At 40.2% G+C, this 26981-nt stretch overlaps 1 protein-coding gene and 1 pseudogene across 1 annotated transcript; both read right to left on the reverse strand.

Moving 5' to 3' along the window:
• Positions 1-4880: 4880 nt before the first annotated feature.
• Positions 4881-5384, reverse strand: LOC123326219 (annotated as a pseudogene).
• Positions 5385-24151: 18767 nt separating this feature from the next.
• On the reverse strand, positions 24152-25094 carry LOC110576473 (olfactory receptor 1030-like). The gene has a single exon (XM_021685664.2). The coding sequence runs from the start codon at positions 25085-25087 to the stop codon at positions 24152-24154; it is 936 nt and encodes a 311-aa protein (XP_021541339.1). The 5' UTR covers positions 25088-25094.
• Positions 25095-26981: the final 1887 nt, after the last annotated feature.

Raw genomic sequence — 26981 nt, forward strand, 5'->3', positions numbered from 1 at the left:
ATCTTTTTTTTTTTACAGCATTATGACATTAACATTATCATTTCCAAATATGCTATAATGTGAAAAAGATTGGAAATTACTGCTCTAGAATGGTGTAGACAATAAGCCCCTTCATTTATATTTTTTAAATTATATGTTACAAAATGGTACATAGCATCATATTGAACCTAGCAAATTATTTTTACCTGTGGTGATATATTTTTCCTCATTTAGATTTTGCATTTTTTTTCTCTTTTCCTACATATCCTTCTTTTCTTTTTTCTTAAAAAAACTTCTCCAGGGGCACCTGGGTGGCTCAGTCATTAAGCGTCTGCCTTCGGCTCAGGTCATGATCCCAGGGTCCTGGGATCGAGCCCCGCATCGGGCTCCCTGCTCGGCGGAAAGCCTGCTTCTCCCTCTCCCACTCCCCCTGCTTGTGTTTCCTCTCCCTCTGTGTCTCTCTCTGTCAAATAAATAAATAAAATCTTAAAAAAAAAAAACAAACTTCTTCAGACAGACTTGCCCAGAGGTGCCCATTATTGGTCATTTCAAAGAAGTATTTTTTTTTCCCCTTTAAATCAAGTATACTGATTTTCTGTAATGTATCTAATTTGTACCTTTATATATATATATCAGTTTATTCTCTTTATTATATTAGCAGTAGTATTTTTCTAGCGCTTTGAGTATATGTTTCATTTTATAAGTCATTCTCATTTTTAAATAGTGTTAGGCTAAAAATTATCTTCCGTTTACCACTTTGGACGAAGAGTGATACGCATTGCTTTCTTCTGAGGATAATGACTCATTTTAATTATGCCATAAAATGGAAGCTATTTTTAAAAACTCAAGTCATTTATAAGAGGGGGATTTATTTCCAAGGGCTTAGAAATCTTTTTTTTTTTTTTCCTGTTTTCTATTATCAATTTTCAGCTTTAATTTGTTTTGGTGAAACACTGCTCACCCTATGTGATTTCTATCTTTTGAAATTTATTGAGATTGTCTTTGTAGCCTCATATGTGATCAGTTTATGTAAGTGTGTCATTGGCATTTGAAAAGCACATGTGTTCCTATTGGGATCTCAAGTTAAACACACACATTCATACACATGCATTCATATGCACATCTCACGTTTCCCGCCAATCAATTCACTTGATCATTTGCATGCTGCCCCCTGCTGGCCCCACAGGAGCTCAGATGCCTTTGTGCTGCTGTTAACCTTGACAGCATCATGGTCTTAACTGCCAGAAGTGCCTCAACCAGGGTCACCGCCATTGTAGAGAGGCCTTGATTGCTGCTAGAACCTGGATAGTTTGGGCAGTTCGAGACAAAAATGGAGTCTGGTGGAGAGATTCAAGTAATGTTCACTAAAATTGCTAATATTATTTTATAGGTCTTGGGACATTAGGGAGAGGAAAGAATCAGTAATGATATATGATTTATGGCTATTATGGAACCAGGAAGCCTACATAGTTTTCGTTTTAGTTGATAATCTTGGGCTTCAAAGGAAAATAATGATAATTTGGTCTGTTTCTCTTCAATATTTACAGACTTACAAGTCTGACAGTGGCTAAATTATCAGAGACTTTTCTCAGTCCCAAGGAGTAAGAAAAACCCAGCTGAGATCTGGGTTATAATGGCAAGCCTCGTCTGACTCCTGGTGCTTCCAGTGAGTGGGCATCAGGGAGAATTAGAACAATAGTTGAGTGCTATCCAGATAGAGCCAGAGTTCAATGACTCACTTCCTCTGAGTTCACTTGAAAATGATACGATTAGGGAGACAGGTCACCTCCAACAAGGATCATTCTGATTAAGAAGAATTTCTCATCAAGCCAACTCAGAGGAGATTGCAGACCCTATATGTCGGAGGAGGTCATGGAGAGGACATGACCACCAGTTGACCCAAGAGCTGGATCCCAGGCAATCAGGGGCTCCTCACCCCCTTTCTTGTCCTTGGAATGTGCATTCTGCCTACAGTTCCCACAATAATAGTCAGTTTCGAAGACACAGCCTTGAAAGAGTAAGGTGTTGTTGAGACCATCTGGGATGGCATATGTAACTAAACCCAGTTAAGGCCTCTATGTAAACTTTAAGATTCTGGTGGGTGGGTGCCGACATCTACTCATCTTGCAGCTGCCGAAGACAAGCCTTGAATATAAGTTCCCGTGAGTATTAAACCCGCCACCTACCAATGTAGAGTGGTCTGCTTCTTTCTTTGGTCTTTCTCCATGTACAGGAGCCAATTTGCAAACCAAGACTATATCTTGTCAATTTTCAATAACCTTGGGTTCATCCACTCTCTTAGGGGTTGCAGAAAGAGAAGGTACATTCATGGGGATTTGGAATTGAATTTAATGAAGGTACCATTTACCAAGGTATAGGCAGGCTTAAGGGGACCCATGAAGGATGGTGAGATACCCTGAAACTAGTAAAAGCACTACGCCTCTAGGCAGGAAATGGTAAAGGGGAATGAAAGCTACCAGAGACCAGTGAAGGTGGGAGCCAAGAGCTGTGCCAGAGGTTGCCTAACAGGGGAGCTAGTTGTAGTGGGAACAGGCACAGCCAGAGCCATGGTACCGGGGCAGAGACAGAGTCCAAGAATATGTATCCTGACCTCCCTCTCCCCGACCCTCTAACCTTCTGCGGGGGCCTGAGATGGGCTGACTCCAGCTGGAAGGCAGAGGGGCAGGTGCCCGAGTGATGCAGGGGCATGTGTATGCTATGTGTTCGTGTCACCCAGTCAAGCTGACACATAAAATTAACCATCACACACTTGTAGGACTTTTCCCCTTAGGATAAATTCTTCGAAGTGCAATTTTTTTGTACAAGAAAATTAAATTTGTTAAATAATGCCAGATTACTCGCCAGAAAATTTAAAAAAATGCCTTTTCCTCCAAAGCCTCACCAGCACTGGGGATTTTTATTTAAAATTTAAAAAAATTGGCCAACCTGGTGGGTGGAGAATTAATATCTCACCATTATTTTGTTGGCATTGTTTTGGTCTCAAATATAGTTGAGCTTCTTATCCTACATGTATTTTGTTTCTTTGTCATGTCTCTGTGTGTAGATATATACATTTATATACATATAAATTTTGTGGTGGCCAGTGGAAGTACTAAAGGGAGACCGCTGCTTTTCAATTTTCTTCTGCTCCACTGTACTTTTGGCACTTTTAAAATCATATGTATGGTTTGCTTTTTGAATTAAAATATGAAACAATACATACAAATGAAAGTGTATTTGCTCAGTTACTCTGCAATTCTACTTTTAGGACTGCTATTCTGGAAACATCTGTTAGCCAACTGTAGACTGCAGCAACATTTGTAGTAATGAAAAGTTATCCAATCAATAGGAAGCAATAAATTGTGGTCCTCCCATATTATGTCCTATGCCCTGTGTGGTAGGAATTATTCAGCCCTTCTCCCCACCTTCCTGCATAGCCCAGGGAACAGAAATATTCATTCTTTAAGTATGGGAAAATAGGTTCCATATTTCCCTCCATCGCTTAATGACAAGTGGAGATAAGAGAGGAGGGTGACTTATCTGGTGAGACCAGAAGGGACTGGATGAGTGAGTCCTTTAGTTGTTCTTTCTTTGATCTATATGTGTTCTTTTGTGTCCCCTGCAGTAAATCTTTGAGGGGAAGCTCCTCCACAGCTGGGATACCTGCAGAGGTGTAGCCGGCTGGGTAAACACACATATTTATAAATTATATTAGATCCCATATGTTTAGTTAAGATTATATTTGCATCTCAAATACATATATATTCCATGCAGAAGACTTGGAAGTATGTATATCAAATTGCTAACTCTTGTTAAGAGCAACCCTTGCAAGTAATGGTAGGAGGGAGTAAGAAGGACTTATTTTTTTGAAGATATTTATTTATTTATTCAGAGTGTTGGGGGAGGGGCAGGGAGCGAGAATCCCAAGCAGGCTCAATGCTCAGCATGGAGCCTGATGTGGGGCTCAATCCCAGGACCCTGAGATCATGACCTGAGCCAAAATCAAGAGTCTCAATGTATTGTTAGAATATTTTAGTTTTTACAACAAGGTATTTATTAATATAATTAAAAGAAATTGAAGAAGAAAAAAGCCCTGGAGGAAAACACATGAAGTTTTAGTAGTGGTTAGTCTCTAAGAAATGAGATTGCGGGAGGCTACATTATTTATTTAAGTTTAATATTTTAAAACAATAACCCTGTGTTACTCTTGTTACGATTTATAAACTATAGCAAAAATGCATTAATACTTTTTTTTTCTCATCTTAGGCAATAGGTAGCCTCTCCTGAATTGTTTTGTTTCTTACATTTTGGGAACACTTTTAGTGTTTCCATGATAATTAACATGTTGCTATTGTTTTTTCTCCCTTAGCATAGTTAATTATATTAACTTAGTTTTTATTCACATTTGACCTCCTGAAATTAAACCTTACCTGATCATGGTGTTGACTGTTTAATACATTCTTGAATTCAAATGTCACATATTGGATTTAGGACTTTGGCTCCATGTTTATCACAGATTTACATCAAAGTTTCATTTTTTTGTGTGCCTGGTAAAATCATCAAGGTTATGCTAGCTTCAAAGAATGAATTTGGAAACTATGTAAATAAAACTTCCACACTTCTCACACTTCTGCTATTTTTTTTTTCCTAGGCAAAGAACTTTATTAACCTTGTTTCAAACTTTATTCCTAGGCTTCTTCAGCTTAATTAGCTGCAAAGAATGAATTGTGTATAAACAAAAACTGAAAAGAGCTGCAGTGTCCAAGGGGCTTGGGCTTAAAAATATTAGAGATCTAGATTTTATCAGATCCATGAACAAAATTTTAAAAAGCAGTCATAATTTAAAATAGCAGCTCCCAGTAACTTCTTCAAGTTTTATCTTCTTCAGAAGTTGACTCAATTCAGTGTGCTTCATTCTCGGAAGCTTCATCAAAATTCTCCACAAGATCTGGAACTTCATCCTCCTCCTCCTCTCTGGTAGCAAGTGGTGCTTTTCCATCCACAGATTGGGCAGAGCTTCAGTCAGTCTTCTTAAACTAGTCAGACTGCCTGCACCGAGTTGTTTTAAGATACTGGGTAGCGTTTCTGTCGCTCTGTCTCAGCGTGGCCTGGAATGGTGAAAGCGTTCACGGCCAGCGACGCCTGAACTTCGGGGTTGTTAAAGTGGATCACTGGTCCTTGGTTTGTGAACCTATTCACCTCTTCAATACCACAGATATTGTTTACCCCTAACTTCTTTAAGGAGAACTGAAGTTTTTTATCATCTGCTGTAGCCGTTCTATGAACCACCTTCTTCTTTCGGTGGGCAGTTCCTTTCCCACCAATGCGCACTTGTGCTTGCAGTTTGGAGAGTTTCTCCTGGTTCATGATAGTTTCTTTCATCTTGTTGGAGCGGAAATGGGACCGCGCAGGGGATAGGGTTGGCTCTCAGGGGGTCTCGGGCGGACCAGCTGAGATTAGGTGCACACACGCGGGGACGCAAGATGGCAGCTACTTCTGCTATTTTTAATAGTGGAATATGTTTATGTACAGGTCAAGTGTTAAGTTCTGTGTTCTCATATTCTTGTTAGACTCTTGGTACCTATTGAACAGTCTCTTAATATGTAATATTGTCTTTCAATTTTAACTCTTTCCTTGATTAGATTTTTCTAGAGGCATTCCTATTTACTTTTTAAATAAAAGAACTAACTTTAAAAGTTTTTTATTTATTATTTTCCTGTTTCCAAACCATAGTTGACCCTTCAACAACATAGGGGGTTAGGATTACCAACCCCTCGCACAGTTGAAAATCCCCATGTAATGTTAGACTCCTCCGAAACTGAACTACTGATAGCCTACTATTACCCAGAAGCCTTACTGATAGCATGGTCAACTAATATATATTTTGTATGCTACATGTATTATACACAGTATTCTTACAACAAAGTAGTCTAGAGAAAAGAAAATGTTAATAAAATCATAAAGAAGAGAAAATAGGGATGCCTGGGTGGCTCTGTTGATTAAGCATCTGATTCTTGATTTCAGCTCAGGTCATGATCTCAGGATCCTGAGATCAAGCCCATGTCAGGCTCCATGCTGGGTGTGGAGCCTGCTTAAGATTCTTTTTCTCCCCCTCCCTCTGCCCCTGTCCCTCCTCATGCTCTCTCTCTTTCTCTGTCCCTTCTCAAAAAAAAAAAAAAAAAAGGAAAATACATTTATGAGACAATACTGTAGTTGTTTTCTTCTTTGGTCATAACTCTTTACTTTTTATATTTATATATTTTATTCCTTTTTTAATGTTTTGAGTTGAATGTGCAGTTAATTTTTAGTAAGAATTTTATAGTAATAGTTTTAATAATAATAGCTTTCATAATTATGCAGATTTTTAAAGTACAGCTCTGATCTGAGGGAGCCCTTATTTCCTTACCTGTCTCTGTGATTCAACCTTGACTTCATCCCGGTAAAGGGGGCAGGACTAGAGTGTACGTTTGAGATACAACTTGTTTGACTTTTATGTTTATGGTAGAATTATTTAAATATTGCTTTTTCTCTATTCTCCAGATTGGGATTCTATTTTTCTATTCTATTTATTTTAGATTCTATTTTATTTTCTTCATATTGCACTGTATCTCTGAGATGAGACACACAAAAAATCCTATCATTCCTTGACATGATATTGTACATAGAAAATCCTAAAGACTCTGCCAAAAACTATTAGAAGTAATAAATGAATTCAGTAAAGTTGCAGGATACAAAGTTAATATCCAGAAATTGGTAGTGTTTCTATACACTAATAACAAAGTAACAGAAAGAGAAATTAAGAAAACAATACCATTTACAATTGCACGGAAAAGATAAAAATACCTAGGAATAAATGTAGCCAAAGAGGTAAAAGACCTGTACTCTGTAAATTATTAACACACTGATGAAAGAAACTGAAGAGGATACAAAGAAATGGAAAGACATTCCATGCTCATGGAGTGGAAGAATTAATATTGTTAAAATGTCCATATTACCCAAAGCAATCTACAGATTCAATGCAATCCCTATCAAAATACCAATTGCATTTCTCACAAAGCTAGAACAAATAATACTAAAATTTGTGTGGAACCACAAAGGATCCCAAGTAGCTAAAGCAATCTTGAGAAAGAAAAACAAAGATGGAGGTTTCACAATCCCAGATTTCAAGATAAACTACAAAGCTGTGGTAATCAAAAGAGTATGGTACTGGAACAACAAAAGACACAGATCAATGGAACAGAATAGAGAGTCCAGAAATAAACCCATGATTATATGATCAATTAATCTATGACAAAGGAGGCAAGAATATACAATGGGGAAAAGAGAGTCACTTCAATAAATAGTGCTGGTAAAACTGGACAGCTACATGCAAAAGAACAAAACTGGATCACTTTCTAACACCACACACAAAAATAAACCAAAATGGGTTAAAGACCTAAATATGAGACCTGAAACCATAAAAACATCCCAAAAGGGAGCACAGGCAGTAACTTCTTTGACATTGGCAATAGAAACAATTTTATAGGTATGTCTCCTGAGGCAAGGGAAATAAAAGCAAAAATAACCTATTGGGACTACATAAAAATAAAAAGCTTCTGCACAGCGAAGAAAACCATCAACAAAACAAAAAGGCAACCTAGTGAATGGGAGAAGATATTCGCAAATGATGTATCTGGTAAGGGGTTAATATCCAAAATATACAAAAACATTTATACAACACTAAAAAAATCAAACAATCCAATTAAAAAATGGGCAGGGGCGCCTGGGTGGCTCAGTTGGTTAAGCGACTGCCTTCGGCTCAGGTCATGATCCTGGAGTCCCGGGATCGAGTCCCGCATCGGGCTCCCTGCTCGGCAAGGAGTCTGCTTCTCCCTCTGACCCTCCTCCCTCTCGTGCTCTCTGTCTCTCATTCTCTCTCTCAAATAAATAAATAAAATCTTTAATAAAAAAAAAAAAAAAAAAAAAAAAAAAAAAAAAATGGGCAGAGGACCTGAATGGACATTTTTCCAAAGAAGACATATAGATGGCCAACAGACACATGAAGAGATGCTCAACATCACTTATTATCAGGGAAATGCAAACAAAACCATAATGAGATATCACCTCACACCTGTCAGAATGGCTAAAGTCAAAAACACAAGAAACAAGTGTTGGTGAGGATGTGGAGAAAGGGGAACCCTCATGCACTGTTGGTAGGAATGCAAGCTGGTGCAGACACTGTAGAAAACAGTATGGAGGTTCCTCAAAAAGTTAAAAATAGAACTACCATATGATCCAATAATTCCACTACTAGGTATTTACCCAGAGAAAACAAAAACACTAGTTCAAAAGATAAATGCACTCCTATGTTTATTGCAGAATTATTTACAATAGCCAAGATACGGAAGCAAGCTGTATCTATCCATAGATGAATGGATTGGGAAGATGTGGATACACACACACACAGTAGAACACCGTGCCATAAAAGGATGAGATTGTGCCATTTGAGACAACATGGATGGACCTAGAGGTTATTATGCTAAGTGAAATAAGGCAGACTGAGGAAGACAAATACCATATGATTTCATGAATATGTGGAATCTAAAACATGACATGAATAAACAAAAAGCAGGATCAGACCTATAAATACAGAGAACAAGCTGTTAGTTTCCAGAGGGGAGGGGTGTGGGGAATGGGCAAAACAGGTGAAGGGGAAGGCTTCCAGCTATGGGATGAGTAAGTCACAGGAATAAAAGGCATAGCATAAGGAATATAGTCCATGAGGCTGTAATAACACTGTCTGGTGACAGACGGTAGCTATCCTTGTGGTGAGCACAGCAAAACGTATAGAGAAGTTGAATCACTCTGTTGTACACCTGAAACTAACATAACAGTGTGTATCAGCTATACTAAACGCTGCTGTCATTCCTGTCTGTGTCTGTCTGGAGTACTTTATATGCATGGTGGTTGCCATCATTATTATGGTACTAGTAGCCCCACTTTTTGCTCGCTTGTGTTCAGGGATTTTTAAGTGAAGTCAGGACTGGAGAACGGTATTCAGCATAACTCACAGCGCAGCGCTGCAGAAAGAGAAGCGGATGGATATATCCTATTTTCTGGTTGCATCGGCCAGTAAGACTAATTATTGAAGATGCAATAATATAAATACCGAATTTTGTGATAAGAAAATGGAAAGCATACCAGAAAGCACACGTCTTTAATTCTCAAATATTCAAAACACATACTAACGGAGATTTATCCCCCGCTCATAAATGAATACATACACGTTTTCTCTGCATTTCCCAAATAAACAATGTGCACTTATCCTTATCTTAGGGTCTGCTTCTGAGGGAACCCAACCTTTACTATAGGCAGACTAATGAAACAAAATTGAGTGAAGATGTAAAAGCCATTAGTATTGTTTTATTTTTATTATAGAAAAGCTGACACAGATCCGAAAGGAGACAGAATGTGGTAAAGTACTGCTATGTACCCAGCACCCAGCTTCAACAATTATCAAGGCAATAGCATGAATACCTGTGGGCCAAAATACACAGAACCAAAGTATATAAAGCAAAATATCAAAAATGGGAAAGATACCCGAATAATGGTGGGAGATTTTAATATAACTTTCTCAATATTTGACTCACAAAAAGCCAAAGTCAAGTAAAATATAAGTAACTTTGACTAATTTAGTATTTATTCTTTTAATACTTTGCTAAAAATATCTGCCATTCAAAGTGATAATACTCCTTTTTAAGTGTTTTTCTAAAAATTGGTAACATTGTAGCCATATAGCAGGTTTAATTAATTCCAAGAAGTAGAAGTTTGGCACATGCCACTTTCTCTGGTCAGAATTCTATAAAGCTAGATTTATTAATAAAATCTTAGTGAAAAACAACATAGCTACTTGGAAATTGAAATAAGTTTCTTCTAATTTATTCTTCGGTCAAAAGGAAAATGAGATTTCAATAAAGTATTTTGAAATTATCATCAATGACAGAAATAGAAATCAAAACTTATTGGCTGAGGCCAAAGATACACTCAGAAAGGGTTCATAGCCATATTTAATAGACATTGGTTATTCTCTGTTGGCCTTTTAGCATCTAAATCGCCTTCCAGTGCTTTGGAAATTCTAGTCTTTTGCATTGCAAGTGGGAGGAAGAATACATCTTCCATGACCAAGGTGGAAAATGCCAGGTGTTTCTGTAACCTCCCATACAGTTAGAGCCCAGGCATGCCTCCTAGTTGCCTTCAGACTCTGAATCTGCAGCTCCTAATGTAAAGAGCAGGGAGGACAGCCAAGGATTCACTCACGGCCAGTGACAATAATTGTAGCAAAGATCAAGTGGACAGAACAAGCTTCGGGGGGGTCTGTGCTACTTTAGGATGACCACACAACCCTTTGTGAATCTCCCTTCACCTCTTTTCCTGGAACAAGGGGTTGGATTTGGTGGACCCTTGAACCAAGGTCATCCCTCCAACAGGCTGGCTTGTAACCTGGCCCGTGGCTTGATGAAACGAGCTCGCCCAGATGACCCGAGCCAGATAGCACTAGGAACTTAAGTTAAACCAGTGAGACAGAGAAGGAGTCATGGGGGCTTCGTGGCCACCCGTCATCACAAAGATGTAGAAATTATTAATCGAACGATGGTGAAAGAGTAGAAATCCTGAAATATGGGACAGATATGTAAAGCAGGTGGAAAAATAAGTGAGTCAGTGGTGGAAGGAGGTGGGGTGAGTGTGTACCAAGTAGCTGAGTCATGTCAGTGGCACCCACATGCCCACATACTGGGCACCCCTTTGCTCAGAACTTTCCAGTGCTTTCCCGGCTCACTCAGAATCATTCTCAAGTCTACAAGGCCCTCCATTGCCCTGCCCACCTGCTGGGTCTAGATCTCATTTCCTGTCCCTCTCTTTCTTGCTAACTCCACTTAACCACATCTGCCCATCTTGCTGCTCTTCCAGTATGCCAGCACCCTTCTTCCTCTGGGCCCGCACACCTTCTGTTCTCCCCACTGCTTGGAGCACTCTTTCTTCTGCTATTGTCATGACTCACTTCCTTCAGAGTTCTCTTCAAATGCCCCCTCTTCAGAGAGGCCTTTCCTAATCAATCATCCTATTTGAGATAGCTGCTTCCTCTCTGTCACATTACAAACGTGCCCTGCTAATTTGCGGAGAATCCTTTCAGCTCCTTGTATCTAAGGCCGGAACCAGAGACATCAATTTAATTCTCTGTTATTTACACACTTTAGGGGAAAAAAAATGGAAGGAATTATCTGATATTATTTACAGTGGATACTTCTGGGCTGATGAGATTATAGGTCATTTATATCATTTAAAATACTTCCTGATATTTTCAAGTATTTTCTAAGGAGCACGGGTAACTGTTCCAATATGAAGTAGAACTTTGAGAAGCACAGACAGGAAAGGAACGCAGAGTAAATGAGGCCTGTGAGTGTGGTGAAGACACAGGCGTTTCTGCAGCCCAGCTGACCACGCAGCTCCTTCCCTGTCACTTTTAGCCCCTCTCAGAATGAGTTTGGGTTCATTTGCACCTTTCCTTTCTGTCTTGATGTTTCCCACTGTCTCTTCAATTTCCTTTTTCTTTGTTTGATTCTTTTTTTTTTTTTCACTTGCATCCTAGTCCTTTCTTTTCATGCCATTTTCCCCCTCTTCATTTCATTTTCTGACTGTAAAGAGCCCCAGGGGGTGATATGGCAAGAAGCCTATGTGTTAAATTGATTGATCTTGCGTTCTGTAATCTGCAAGGTATCGGAGGCCAGGGGCCACCCTTCTGTGTAGAGTGGGCATTGACCGAGAGCTTACCGCGTGCCAGGCTCTGCCCTAAGTACGTTACACGTGTTCTCTCACTGAATCCCCAGGACACCCATGCAGCTGGTACTATTGTTGGCCCCATTTTATGAAGTTGAATCAGAGAGATTATGTGAGAGGTGGCCCCAAGATTCAAACTCAGGCCACCTGACTCTAGAGCCTTTAACCACTCTGTAACCCAGTCCCTTATTCTGGCCAGGGGCCTGCTGATTCCTGGCCCCAGGCCTGACCAAGTATTGTGGCTTTCTTCTGCATTAGGGGAAAGAATTCTACATTCTTATTTTGCTGGGTCCCCCATTCACTTAATAAAGGAGGCACTTCAAAATATAAAGGCATTTGGAGACCCCAAAAATGTATTTACCATACACAAACCCTCTAAATACTTTCTGAGGTTACTTAAAGCATTTACGTTCAATCAGTCAGCCTTGTAAAAACATTTAGTCAATAAAACCAGTCAACCTCAAGGTTCCCTGATAATTTCAGTGGTTCCCTATGTTTTCTTTAGTGCTTCCTCCCCGTTGTCTTCTAATGAATGCCGTCTTCATCCTGGAGGATGTGTATGGGAAACACACCTTTCTCCCAGAATGCAGTTGGCTCCTCTCCTACACCCAGATAGAACCGATGGTTCCCTTCTTTTGCTCCCACTGTGTCCATACAATCTTCTACCAGAGTACACAGGATATATTTCCTCCATTTTTCATTCAAGAGACTCTCGCAGTCTGGGATCATGTCTAATTCAGCCTATCCACTCAGCACTGAGCATGGGGCTGAGGACATGCAAGAGAGAATGCTTTCAGAGGTAGGTGTGCCATCCAGAAGGGGCCAACTTGCAAATTCACCATCACCCCTGCATAGAAACTCTCTCTTTGTCCCAGATTTGATCTGATTTGGGGATCCTGAGTCACCCTAACAAAGCTCACAAAAGACTTATGGATGTGGTCAAATGCCACCTTACTCAATTACAGTAAGAAAAATTAGAAATCTAAGTTCAAGTGGCCTGGAAACCTTCCCTTCCTTAAGCCTGGAATCAGAGTAGGAGAGTTCTGCTATGATGTAGCATCAATGGCAGGAGGTTCTGGTGTCTTGATGCAGCCATTCTCCAAATCAGGAGGACCAGATATTTGGGTTGGACCCACAGGGCTCCTCTCCCATGGATGGTTTTTAGATGGTACTTCTCTTGGTTGCTCTGACAACTTTCTTGCTTCCATTGCGGACACATTCTCCTTTTACATGGCACACTGTTCTGAAGTATGAAGAATCCTGTGTAGTATTCGTTAAGGAATGGGACCATCATATGTGAATGGAGGATGAAGTGAACATCAACCCAGATGAGAGAATTTGAGCATCCAGATGAGATTATGATGCATTTCCCGTCCTCGAGGAGCTTACGGTCCAGTGGGAGCAACAGACAAATCAACAACCATTTTCATCCTAGGTGGTGGGTGCAGTGGAGGAAGCCTGTGTAGGAGAGAGTGGGCAGTTTTCTTTTGGCCTGGCCTCATTTTTCGTTTTTGCATTATTTCTATTGGACTGGTTTAGGCTGTTACTGCCTTTGTAATGAAAAAAGGCACACAAATAAAACCATTATCAAAAGCAGAAATAACATTCGACTTGATGTCGAGTTTGCAAAGGCGATAAACACTGGGCTGCACAGTGACCACGATGCTCCTGTTTTTCAAGAGGGTACAAGTGTAACTTTCCTAATAATATCCTCATAATTTTCTCAATAGCAGGATTAGTACTAAGTCCCAGGGGAAAGTTGCAAGAGCCCATTTTCTCAAGTTATTTAAAAGTCAGACTTGACAGACCCTCCCCCATTTATACCACAGTATGAACCTGGGGACCAGATATTCAAGGTAATTTGCTAGTAATTTGATCCTGTAGCTTAAGAATATAGAGAATAGGGAAGTATAAGAAAAAAATAGAGCTCGGACATCTACTCTGAGGCCAATGATTTACCAGAATGGCCCACGAGAGGAGACCCACCTCTTGCCATAAAGAGCCTGAAGTGAGCGTTCTTTGGAAGAGAATATGTAAAGCCTTCAAAAAGCCTCCAGATGTGTTTTATTCACATCCTTATTATATTTTTGTCCCCGAGAACACTTTGGACAAAAGCAAGCTAGGCTTCTGGAGCAGACAGGAAGCTGTGCTGTTCAAGGGTAGCCGCTGAGAATGGCCTGCAGCCAGGCCGGCAGGATCCTCAGCTCTCCTGTGTCCCCAGCGCTGGGCCTTCCCACCTGAGAGCGGTGGGGACCAGGTCAAGCCCGCTGCCAGGCACGGAAACAAGAGGTCACAGCTCGTTCCTGCACTCCCCAGAAGCAGTTTGGGGCCCAAACCAAGCCCCATCTTTCAGCTTTTGTGCTATATTCAGCCGCCACTCAAATAATGTGCCTGCCACGTCACTATATTTCTTTTTTCTCAAAAGTGAAAAAATTTAGTGAATAAAGCTGTAAAACCTCTCAGGAGGGCCTCAGACCTTGAGCCTCTGTAAGTAACAGCAGGTGACCAATCCTCTCCCCACGTTTGAATCCGACCTCCATCATTTGCACACTATGTAATCCAGGATGTGTCCCTTAGCTTCTGCAAGTTCTGCTTTAGTTACATCTGCTAGCGGGCGTGAGGAGGAAGGGAGATAGAAACCCCTGTTTGCAGAGTGCTCAGCGCCACCAGCAGGGCATGGAGAGCCCAGGGCATGGTAAGTGCAGGGATTAAGACTCCTGAGAATGGGCCACCTCTTTGCAGCTGATATCCTGGGTAATCTGAGTAGTCTCCTCGGTGCATTCTTTTTCTTTTTTTCTTTTTTTAAAGATTTTATTTATTTATTTGACAGAGAGAGACAGCGAGAGCAGGAACACAAGCAGGGGGAGTGGGAGAGGGAGAAGTGGGCTTCCTGCCGAGCAGGGAGCCCCATGTGGGACTCGATCCCAGGACCCTGGGATCATGACCTGAGCCGAAGGCAGACGCTTAACGACTGAGCCACCCAGGTGCCCCTCCTCGGTGCATTCTTTATGTTAGGTAAGTCCAACATGCAATAAGGAAACTAAATATGTCATTGGCAAGTCCAGACAAGAAGGGCAGAGATTTGTGATTTCCTAGGTCTCCTCTGAATTTTGATAACTAGACAAGTGAGAACAGGATAAAGGGGCTTCCTTCTTCTTCTTGAGACCTGGAAGTCAGGGAAGACCACTCTGAGAAAGTGGCATTGAAGTCCCAGCACAGAACAAGAGGACCTGTAGGTGGAGGAGGAAAGGGTGAGGTGACAGCTTGCTAGTTGGTGGGTAAAACAGATCTCTCGATTCCCATTTCAGTGTTTTCTTTATTGCATCAAACTGCCTCTCTCGGTCTCTTCTTGGAATCTCCAGAAAATATTGCCGATAGAGTACTGACATATCAAACTATAATAAGGATCACAGGGAACCATGTTCTTTCATTAAAGAAATGTTGAATTACTGCTACGTGCAAGGCTCTGTATCGCATGTCTAAATACCCAGCATCTTCCGGCTAAACCATGTCCCCTTTGGGCCAAGGCCCTCCCTGTCAGACAGATCTGAAACCCCAGTGTCATCTTTTACTCCTTCTTGTCTCATTTCCCCCTCTTCCTGCTATCCTTACTCACTGTATATCTAGACTGTGGTAGCATCCTTTAACTTGGCTCCCTGCCTCTGGGCTTGACAGTGGGCAGGAGGAAGGTAATTGGAATTAAAAATGTAGGCTAGAATCTTGGCTAAGTGTTTAAGACTCTATCCTGAATGCTTATTTTTTATTTCTTTTTTTTAGATTTTTATTTTTATTTTTATTTTTTTTATTTTTTATTTTTTTAAAGATTTTATTTATTTATTTGACAGAGAGAGACACAGCGAGAGAGGGAACATAAGCAGGGGGAGTGGGGGAGGGAGAAGCAGGCTTCCTGCCGAGCAGGGAGCCCGATGTGGGACTCGATCCCAGGACCCTGGGATCATGACCTGAGCCGAAGGCAGACGCTTAACGACTGAGTCACCCAGGCGCCCTTTTTTTAGATTTTTAAAAAATTTATTTGAGAGAGAGTGAGAGAGAGCACGAGCAGGGGGGAGAAGAAGAAGCAGACTCCCTGCTGAGCTGGGAGCCTGATGCGGGGCTCGATCCCAACACCCTGGGATCACGACCTGAGCCAAAGGCAGACACGTAACTGAATGAGCTACTCAGGTGCCCTTTTTGTTTCTAAATAATCAGTAAAACGCACCTGGGATTCTATCACCTAGAAATAACCAATACCAACCACTATTAGCAATTTGTATATCTCTATATACTTCACATAATTTTAAAAAATGAAATGATGTCATATGCATAGTTTAAAATCCTTTATACATATACCATGAGCACTTTCATGAAGATAAAGTATATCCACATTATTTTAATGGATGCATTATTATATATGTTATTGTATCACTATTGCTTTATTTAGTCATTCTTTCATTGATTTATCTTTATATTGCTACTAATGTTTTACTGTTATAAACATTATTATAGTAAATTATAAAATGCACAGATTTTGTACATTTCTTGGAGTGTTTTCATCAAATAAAGTCTCATATAGGAAGTTGCTGGATCAAAAAGGTATTTAAGGCTTTTGGTGAATATTGTCAGATTGCCCTCTGGAAATTTCATACCAATTTACACTCCCCAAAGTAGCCTATAAGCATGGCTCTCTTCCTACACTATCACCTGCTTATTGATATTCTTTAATATCGTTGCCAACCTGCTGGGTGACAAATGATCTCATTTTTGTATTAACTTGTATTTCCTTGAATACTAATGAAATTGAACATCTTTTGCAGATTTTAGGCTATTTATATTTCTTATTTTTTGAGTTGTCCACTCATATCCTATAACTATTCTTTATAGATTTATCTGATTTGTATTAATTCTGCCATATATACATCATGAATATTTTCCCACTTTATTTACAGTCTCTGACCTTAGTTCTTTTCCTAGAAAGGCTTTCCTATTTCTAGACTAGCAAATATTCTATACTTTATTCCAGTATTTTCAAAGTTCCATTTATTATATTAAAATCAGATTGATACTGAATTTATGTTGGTATAAGGCATAAGACAAAAAAGTGTGTGTATGGCTTAATTTGCTCTAATTGGTTGATAAATCCATCATTTCTCCACTGGTCTGAAATGCTGATATTATCAGTCACTAAACTCACACATATGTAATCTACTGAGGATTGGGGCGATTAGAAGTAAAGACACAGGGAGGTCCAGGTATGAAGTAATGATAAGGGCAGTAAGTAATAGGAATGAAAGAATCCTTGCATTAATGCATAAATAAATACAGGATAAATCTTGTCTCCTCTTTGAAATGTAAAGATAATAAGGAGAGGTCGAGAGTAACAATAATTTTTTTTGAGCCAGGTAACTGGGGGAAAGTGCCATGCACAAAACTGTGAAAAGCAGAATTGGCTATGAAGTGGAAGATGATGATTATTTGATCATTAAGATTTTGAGCTTGTGGTCCCCATGGAACATCTATGTGATGATGATGATGGTGGTGGTGGTGGTGTGCGTGTGTACATGTGAGAGAGAGCGAGAAGGAGAGAAAGAGGGTGAGGGAAAGAGAGTAGATTAAACCAAGATTCATCTACCTTTTCTTGAGCATCCACTGAAATTCATAGGCAATATGGCAATTTCCTAGACAGTTCATCAGCACTTGAAAGATTTTGCTCTCTTCCTCAGAGAAGTAAAGCAATAGCCCGCGCCTCCATGGAGGCTGAGAAATGGCACCTCAGTTGCTCCCTAGATCTCCCTCCTGCCCTGCCTTAGAGCCTCACTGTCTCAGGTCCCTAATCACCCTCCACCTGGTGTGAAAGAAGAGGTGAAATCCCCATCCCAGCAGCCTGCAGGGAAGGTAGAGAGCACTGGAGGGAAAATGGCAGGGGAGGAGGCTTCCACATGACGGGAACTCTGGGGCTGTTCCCTCGAAACTTCTTCCAGGCCTACTGCTAGTTCAAGCAGGGGCCGAGGGAAAGGAGCAGGAGAAAGTGGGTGAAAGCCCCAACACTGCCCCACCACACAGCCTGGCCTCTATCCCACATTTCACCTCTAGCTGCTCTTTCAGAGGCTGGGGTGCAGCCAGAGAAGCTCAGGGCAGTCACAGTCGTGATTGAGATGAGAATGCCACCTTCCACAAAGGTAGCTGTCACAAGTAGGAGTTCTTAGTGGCCCAGTTTGGAACATCAGACCTCTGCCCTATGGGAACACGTGAGCTGGAGGTGCGGGGTCAGACCTCTGCCCTATGGGAACACGTGAGCTGGAGGTGTGAGTGGAGATTCATTATGAATTAAGAAGACTTTCATGGTCTGTTCCCACATGCAATTGTGTTTCCATGGACAGGGTGTCCATGTTCCAAGTCACTGACTTGAGAACAGACATTAGGACTGAGGCTCCTGGAAATTGGAAATGGGCTGTACTAAGTTTTCCAATCAAGTAGATGAAATAAAAAAAAAAAATCCATTATTGGAGATGTTGCAAACTTCCATGCTTTGTAGAGACACTTTTTTCAGGTAAGAATTTTCTAAATACTTGCTTCAAATCAAAGATTCAAGTTGAACACTAGTCAGAAGTGGGAGTCTGGTTATTAAAGATAAAAGCTTTATACTTTTAAATGTTTAAAATATACTTTAGCATACCCTATACTATTTGATCCAAGAGTAACCCTGCAAGAGATGATTTTCCCCATTTTCTAGATGAAAGCTAAGAGTGGGATGGACCAACACACTTGACCGACACTATGGTTCAGAGCAGACCTGGGACTCAGGTGAGGACCTTGCATTCCATCTCCCTTCTCTTCCTTTCTACCCCACTAGTGGGGTAGCTCTGCTTTTTGAGACCACATTTTTAAAAAAGATTTTATTTATTTATTTGAGAGACGGAGTGAACAAGAGAGAGAGAGCACATGAGCAGGGTCAGAGGGACAGGAAGAAGCAAGGTCCCCGTGAGCAGGGAGCCCAACGCAGAGCTCGATCCCAGGACCCTGAGATTATGACCAGAGTCAAAGGCAGACGCTTAACCAACCGAGCCACCCAGGTGCCCCAAGACCACTTTTTTTTTTTTTTTGAGAGGCATATATTTTCTTCAGGACTTAGCGTGATTTATTTTGCTTAGTTGGCATTCAGGCATGTGTCACATATTCCCAAATGTGAGTTTACAGGTGTGATCAGAAGTCCGTTCTGGGTTTAGAGAAGTGATCACACAGGCATGGCCTCCTTTTGATAACTTTAACAATTTAATGTCCTGGGAACATGAATAGGCTGGGATGGCAAAGCTTAGCAGACAGTGTTTTAACACTTGCTCAGATAAGCAGAACAGAGTACTGTACTCTTAGATTAAAGCCCATAGTATTATTTGGTGCCTGTGGACACTTAAGGAACTATTTGTGGTTTGTGGTAAATATAAGAAGGAAAGATAGTCCAATGCTTGTGGAAGATATTTTAACATTTTTTATAAAAACGACTCCCCTCGGGCGCCTGGGTGGCTCAGTTAGTTAAGCAACTGCCTTCGGCTCAGGTCATGATCCTGGAGTCCCTGGATCGAGTCCTGCATCGGGCTCCCTGCTCAGCGGGGAGTCTGCTTCTCCCTCTGACCCTCCCCCCTCTCATGCTCTCTCTCTCATTTTCTCTCTCAAATAAATAAATAAAATCTTAAAAAAAAAAAAACCGACTTCCCTCAACATAAATAGCATTAGTTTCTTTTCAAGTTGCTATATTACAACTACATTAATTTTACCATTAATTTTACATTACTACGTTAGTAATTTTACCATTACTATATTACCTTTACCATTAATTTAAACTCTGCCTCTGAAAGATGTCTAAGGAAAGCTACTCGCTAGTTTTGCTAAGGCAGATGATAAGTAAAGATACTATTTATGATACCAGCTTTCAGATGAAATAGGAGATGATGGGGATAAGGAGGGTTAAAACTGGGTTTAAGAGGAAAGACACTAAAGATGGAATAAAAGCCTGTGGGAAATCCAGAGATGAAACTAGGAGCTCTCCCTACTCTTGCCTCCGTATGAGAGACTGAGAGGGCTGCAGCCTGCCGAGCTGGGGGCCGCGGAGTGGGGCTGGACGGTGCAAGCCTGGCTGGCTCCTTGTTGTTTTCCTTCTCCTAGTACCGTGTCCCCTGTGGCCGGCAAACAGGACTGACTGAAAGGAGGGGCAGAAGCTGCAGCTTGGTAGGGGTCCAGGTGCCAGAGTGGTTAACCCAGCCAAGCAAAGACAGTGAGCTCGTAGGAATAAAACATTCTCTTTCAGGACACAGAATCTAATTTTCTGGGAACTGTCTGTGAGGACAGGTCGGCTGTTGCAATGGTGTAAGACATAATTATTCTTTTTTTAAAAATAAAGATTACCTTTTCCCCGCTGAAATTTGCATGCTCTTACGAGAGATGGAAGTTCTAGTTCTTTTTAAAATGTGTGTATTTTTAAGGCAAAAAAAGAAGAGCTTGAAAGAATAGGGCTAAATCTGTCACCTTCCCAGGAGCCTAAACTCCCCAAGTTCCGACATCAGTGGACTCACCACTTAATTATAGGCAGGCAGGAAACCCTCTTGAGCACTGAATCAACATCTTCCTATTCTACCTTACTCTCCAAAGAATGCTAGAATCGTACATCCAGGACAGAGTTGAATATTTGGTGGCACACTTTTGAGATTTTAAAATTCTTAAGTTTTTGAAATCCTCTACATCAAAGAATACAAAAGAAAATGAATAGTATTTGCCTTCTCATGTTTCCTTTTCCTTTTTCATGATCAACATCAAAAAAATCCTTTTGGCCTATTTCTAAGCATGACAAATCAGTAGCATCCCAAATGAGGAGAAATAAGACATTTAAATGTAAGCCAATTAAAAATTCAGCATTTATATGCAAATGAGTCTAAATTTATATTTATACGTTTTATTTATGTTTTAGTTACATATTACGTTTGTTAATGGAAACTGTCTATGTAGTGAATGCTGCCAAAGAACATCCATTTTTAGGATTACCATGAGGAAAATGGATTTACATTTTATTTGTATGTGAGAACAGTTTTATTATTTTCACTTCCAATGAAATGTTAGACTCTGAAAATCCAATAAAGGTAAAACATTTTTATTTTGGTAACATTACATATTAAGATACTTGTTTATTTGGGGCTGACAATTTAGTATAATTAATATGAGTATTGACTGAAAGAGCCTGACTTTATAAACGAACAAAGATGCATATTCATGTTGGTTTCTCATATGGCTTAAATATTGTCTTTTTAATACTACACACATGTATAGCATGCTATATATATTTTTTTAATGTCAGTAATTGATTGGATTCTGCACCTGAGACTTTTCTTACCATAAGGCCCAAATGAGGGAGATAAAGTTATAAGACTAAGGAGCCCCAATGGGAAAGAAAATAGAAAATATTACCTCACATTCAGCTAATTCAGACCCTTCCTCATAACTAACTCTTTGTTTTTTAGGTCTTTGGGAAATTTATGAAAACATAGACTTAAATCCTTCATAATCTAGGAATACAATATTCTTAATTTTCTACTTTGTTTTATAGAAAATCAAGGAAGCACAATGAGCAAAGTCCACAAATTCAACATCTGGGAAGCCATTATGGAGAAAGCATTATGACGTATTGTCTTCAGTTTTCTCTAAAAAGAACCAAAGAACTGATGACATTTACTCTTAGACCAAGTATCCCTTTAAAGACATGAGTATAATCCATTTGCCAAGAGGCATGTATTAAAACATATATCTACTTACTCTTTTTTTCTCTTTCTAAACTGAACTGACATGGAAGCAGTTCCAAAAATATTTAAGAAACGGGTGTGGCGTGGGGCACCTGGGTGGCTCATTTGGTTAAGTGTCCTCTTGATTTCAGCTCAGGTCATGATTTCGGGTTCTGCGATGGAGCCCTGCCTCAGGCTCTGGCTGAGTATGGAGCCCGTTTAGGATTCTCTCTCTCTCCTTCTCCCTCTGCCCCTGCCCCAACAACCCCCCCCCCCCCGCCCCGCGACCACTCGTCGTGTGGGTATGGCTTTTTATTGAAAACATAACTTTCTCATCTGAGTGTTGGTACTTGTTCATTTTCTTTATCTCAACTAATGGCAACCTCTTCCTACAGTAACAGTCCCTTGCCTGTCACAGTCGTTGTCAACTCTAGCTGTTACCATCTTCCCAACAGACCAACTTCCCCGATGCGTCTCCTTCCTGGCCAGGTTGTGTTGCACTCGTAGGTCTTCCTGCCTTAAAGATGTTAGCCTCCCTGTGGTGCTGGGTGGTACAGACAGTAGAGCCACCGATTCCAGGTTTTGGCTCAGGTTGTGATCTCTGGGTCATGAGAGGGAGTCCTGAGTTGGGTTCCACGCTCAGCTCGGAGTCTGCTTGGGACTCTCTCTCCCTCTGCTTCTCTGCCCCAACCCCCTCCCCACTCTCTCTCTCTCTCAAATAAATAAATAAATCTTTAAAAAAAAGAAAAAAAGATGTTAGCCCCCCCGGGTGGGGGAAGGGGGAGGATATTGAAAAATGGTGTTCCTGCCGTGACTACAGTAATTTCTTTCCCAACCACAAGGCCATTGCTGGGTACCGTGTCCACCCATCCACTGAAATAAGGAATAAATGTTCAGTTTGGTTCAGCAGACAGAGCTGTGGTAGGTCTTGGGGTGCAAAGTGAACAGATAATCTTTTTAGTCTCAAGGAGCTCATGCTTAAGTAATCTGAAGCAAATTATCCTTCAAATTATCCTTCAGCATTATCCCACCCACTTGGCTTGCTCCTCTCTTGTTCAGTATCTGTGCAAGCTCTCTTACATCCTGGCCTTGCTTCACAATGTCTTCACTTTGTTCTTTAATCCTAGTAATATCTTTCTTTTTAATCATGGCCAACACCCCATCCCCAAGTGTTTAGGAGTAGAGCCTACGATTTACGTCTCCAGACAGGCTTTCTGAGCTAAGTAAAAGACATTATAAACATTTAACTATTTTTATTTTTCTAAATTACTAGATCAGGAGCAGCAATAAAATAAAAGATGGCACCATAGTATCTGAAGTGTCAATCTGGGGGCAACAGGAGCCCCTTAGCTTCTTGATTAATTTTAAATTTTTATGTAATTGGTTGGTGATATACGTTACTAGCAATTTTTTTAAAAATTCAAAACAATAATCACATTTGAAAACAACTTAGGGAGAAAACCTAATGGTTTGTGGCAGATTTGTACATCTTAAGAATTATTTTGGATGAAATATTAAAACAGAGGCTTGGAAAGACCATAGAATGCTCATATTCTTGCCTAAGTAAAAAAGTTAAAAGAGATTTTTCTTGCTCCTATCCTCAACAACAGCAAGAACTTACAGATTTATATAGATTTCTAAGAAAGTGGGACAGTCAGATCTGTGAAAATAGAAATAAAGAACATGGAAAATGTTGCAAAACTAAAGTATTTCTCTAGATCATTCAGATTATTTAAGACAATAATTTCATTTCTCAGAAACATGCATACTCTGACCTGGTTATCTTAGGAGACTCTCCCTCTTTCCCTTTGTTGAGATCAGGTAGGACTCCTCCCTCCCCCCTTCCCACTACACTGCACTGTAGCTGCGCTTTCCGGAGCCTAGAGAAATTAAACCCTGGTGGTTGAATAAATGACCACTTTTAGCATCCCTGAAAGTAGCCTAAACCTTATCACTTCTAATTAAACAAACAAAATCCCCCCACATTTCACTGATTCATAGTTTTTCTGTTCTTTCCTCCTCTTATTCTTGCTATAATACTATTACATCTATTGTTCATTTTAAACATGCAGTATTTCAACTACATTTAGATTAAATAAGCTTTTCACGATCTGGTCTTGAAACTTAACTACCGTCTATTGTAGTATGTTATGAAGAAATCTGTTTCAAGACTAACAAGTAATTTGCTACAATATAGGCTGTTTTATGCTGGAAAATGTTTCCAATAACAGATATTCATGTGTGGGGTTTTGTACTCAGGTTCAATAATTTATAGTTTCACCCAGAATGTTGCTTTTTAGGATCTTTTAAAACTTAGAACCCATATTATTACCTAATTGGTAGTAAGCCACTTCATTTTCAACATATGAAGGATGTACCTGTTAACTATGTAGCTTGTAAATCGATTCTGATTAGTCTATGATAATTGGTTGGATTCAATATTACCACGTCAAGCAAGTGGCCCGGTACTTTTGGTCTTTAAAAAAGTCCAAACTGGCTGGACTGCATGGCAACGGGCCTGCTAAATTTCAATCATGTTGGTTATACTGTGTCAGCATATCCTACTTTCCCAAAGCTACATCCTGACAACTCATTCACTAGGGCTCTTTGCCCTCTAGCATCTTTTTCAGGGTGTCCTTTACTTCTGTGTTCCTCAGGGTATAGATGAAGGGGTTGAGCAGGGGAATTACAAGACTATAAAACACAATGACCACTTTGTTGTACTTCCACGAATCCCCCGCTTTAGGTTGCTGCAGGTACATGAAAAACAGCGTCCCATAGAAGATGACGACCACGGTGAGGTGGGAGGCACAGGTGGAAAAAGCTTTGCACTTGCCTTCGGAAGACTGGATTTTTAGAATGGAAAAGAGGATGCACATGTAGGAGATAAGGACCGTCAGGAGGGATCCAGTGAGATTCACTGCTGAGAAGATCAAGAGCTGCTTTTCTCTGTTGCCCGTGTCAGAGCAGGAGAGGGCAAGGAGAGGGGGGTCAGCACAGTAGAAGTGGTGAATGATGTTGGAGCCGCAGAAGGACAACTGGAATGTCAGAACTGTTTGTATTACCGAGTTTAGGAAGCCGTAGGTGTAGACCCCTATCACCAACTCCTTGCAGACCCGCTGAGTCATAATGGCTGTGTAGATCAGGGGGTTGCAGATAGCCATGTAGCGGTCATAGGCCATTGTGGCCAAGAGGAAGCATTCGGTGGTGGCAAAAGCACGGGTGAAGCACAGCTGGGCAAAGCAGCCTGAAAAGGAGATGGTTTTTTTCTTCACCAATAAATTTTGCAGCATCTTGGGCCCAATGGAAGATGAGTAACAAACATCGATGAACGCCAGGTGGCTGAGGAAATAGTACATGGGGGTGTGGAGCTTCAAATCCACCCTGATGAGCAGCATCATGCCAAGGTTTCCTACCAAGGTGATGAGATAAATTACCAGAAACACCACAAAGAGGGGAAGTTGGAGCTCTGGACGGTCTGTGAATCCCATAAGGACAAATTCTGTCACTGTGGTCTGATTGCCTCTTGCCATTTTCTTCTCTCTCTTGTTGCAAAAAGAAGAAACATGGCTTCAAAATGATTAGACTTAAAAATACAAACTTCTTACCTCTTTGTTCCAGGACCAGATGACAGAAATTTGGCTTCCCAATCCCAACGGTAAAAGACTGTCATTAGCCATGGGGCTTTATTCTGCCAAAACAGACTCAGAGAAGTCAGAGCCCGTTCATTCTCTCTTGTGATGGAAACTGACCAATTGACCTCCAAGTAAGTTGCACTGGGTTACATGCCCAACAATGCTGTATGAGAACGCTGGTTTTCCCATAAACCCAAAATCTTATCAAATTTTAAACCTTCGCCGTCATGATGGTGAATACTGGGCAACTCATGTTGTCTTGATTTTTAAAAATGATGAGTAGGGGTTTTTAGCATTTTTTCAAACAATTATTCGCATGTGTATTTCTTTTTCATGACTGCTCAGTTCCGTCTCTTTGCTAATTTTCCTATTAGGTTGTTGGTCTTCTAAGCATTTTATTTACAAGGCCTCTTTGCTTATTACGGAAATCAGCCATCTGTTTGATACCTGTATTGCAAGTTATTTCTTAGTCTGTCACTCAGCATTGGTCTGGTATTTTTTTCTTTGTGCTACACAGTAAATTTTAAAGGGTTTGGTGTCAACTCTATCAATCTTCTTTTTGAATTCTGATCTTTGTGACATAGATAAACTTTCCTTGATTTAAAATTATTTTTAAAATTATCTCTTGCTCTATTCTAGGTCTTTACCAATTTCATTTTTACATTACAATCTTTGCTCTATCTGGGGTTTAATTTTGATATAAAGAATGAGGTAATCCACTCTTTTCACTTATTTATCCATATAGTTAACCAGATGTTCTAATGCCATTTGTTGGTGAAACAATTTTCCAGCTGATTTTGTTGATTTAAAACTCCAGCCTTATCATATAGTAAAACAGTCATAAGTACTTGGGTCCATTTCTGATTCATTTTCTTTGTAGTCTCTTCTAGAACAAGGACCAAACATTTCAATACAGTACTATAGAATTGGTTTTAATATCTGGTAATAAAATTTCTGGCTATTCTCACATGTATATTTTCCAGATGAACTTTGGCATATTTTATCAAGTTCCCAAAAAAATAAAGATAATCCTGTTTTCACTTAGAATGCTATTGCATTGAATTGGTATGTTAATTTGTTGAGAATTGACAGCTTTACAATCAAAACTTCTATAAGTAAGGTATGTATGTCATTTACCAATGACTTACCTAAACAGAGTTTTAAAGTTTTCTTTAAACTTTACAGATAGGGGTGCCTGGGTGGCTCAGTCGGTTAAGTGTCTGCCTTCGGCAGAGGTCATGATCCCAGGGTCCTGGGATTGAGCTCCGCATTGGGCTCCCTGCTCAGTGGGAGTCTGCTTCTTCCTCTCCTCCCCACTCATTCTCTCTCTTGCTATCTCTGACTCTCTCTCTCTCAAATAAATAAATAAATAAAATATTTTAAAAATATAAACTTTACAGATAAACATCCTATATATTTCTTTTCTTTTCTTTTTTTTTGAAAGATTTTATTTATTTATTTGACAGAGAGAGACACAGCGAGAGAGGGAACACAAACAGGGGGAGTGGGAGAGGGAGAAGCAGACTCCCCGCAGAGCAGGGAGCCCGATGCGGGACTTGATCCCAGGACCCCGGGATCATGACCTGAGCTGAAGGCAGTCGCTTAACCAACTGAGCCACCCAGGTGCCCCGATCCTATATATTTCTTTGAAGTCTACTTACAAATGCATCTTTTTATAACTATTGTAAAGGAAGCTTTTTTTTTTCATTTTGTGGTTCATTTAAGGACTTTTTATATATAGAAAAGCTACTGATTTTTGTAAATTAATTTTATAATTATCTTCTTTACTATA

Source organism: Neomonachus schauinslandi, chromosome 11 (assembly GCF_002201575.2).
Source record: "Neomonachus schauinslandi chromosome 11, ASM220157v2, whole genome shotgun sequence".
NCBI lineage: Eukaryota > Metazoa > Chordata > Mammalia > Carnivora > Phocidae > Neomonachus > Neomonachus schauinslandi.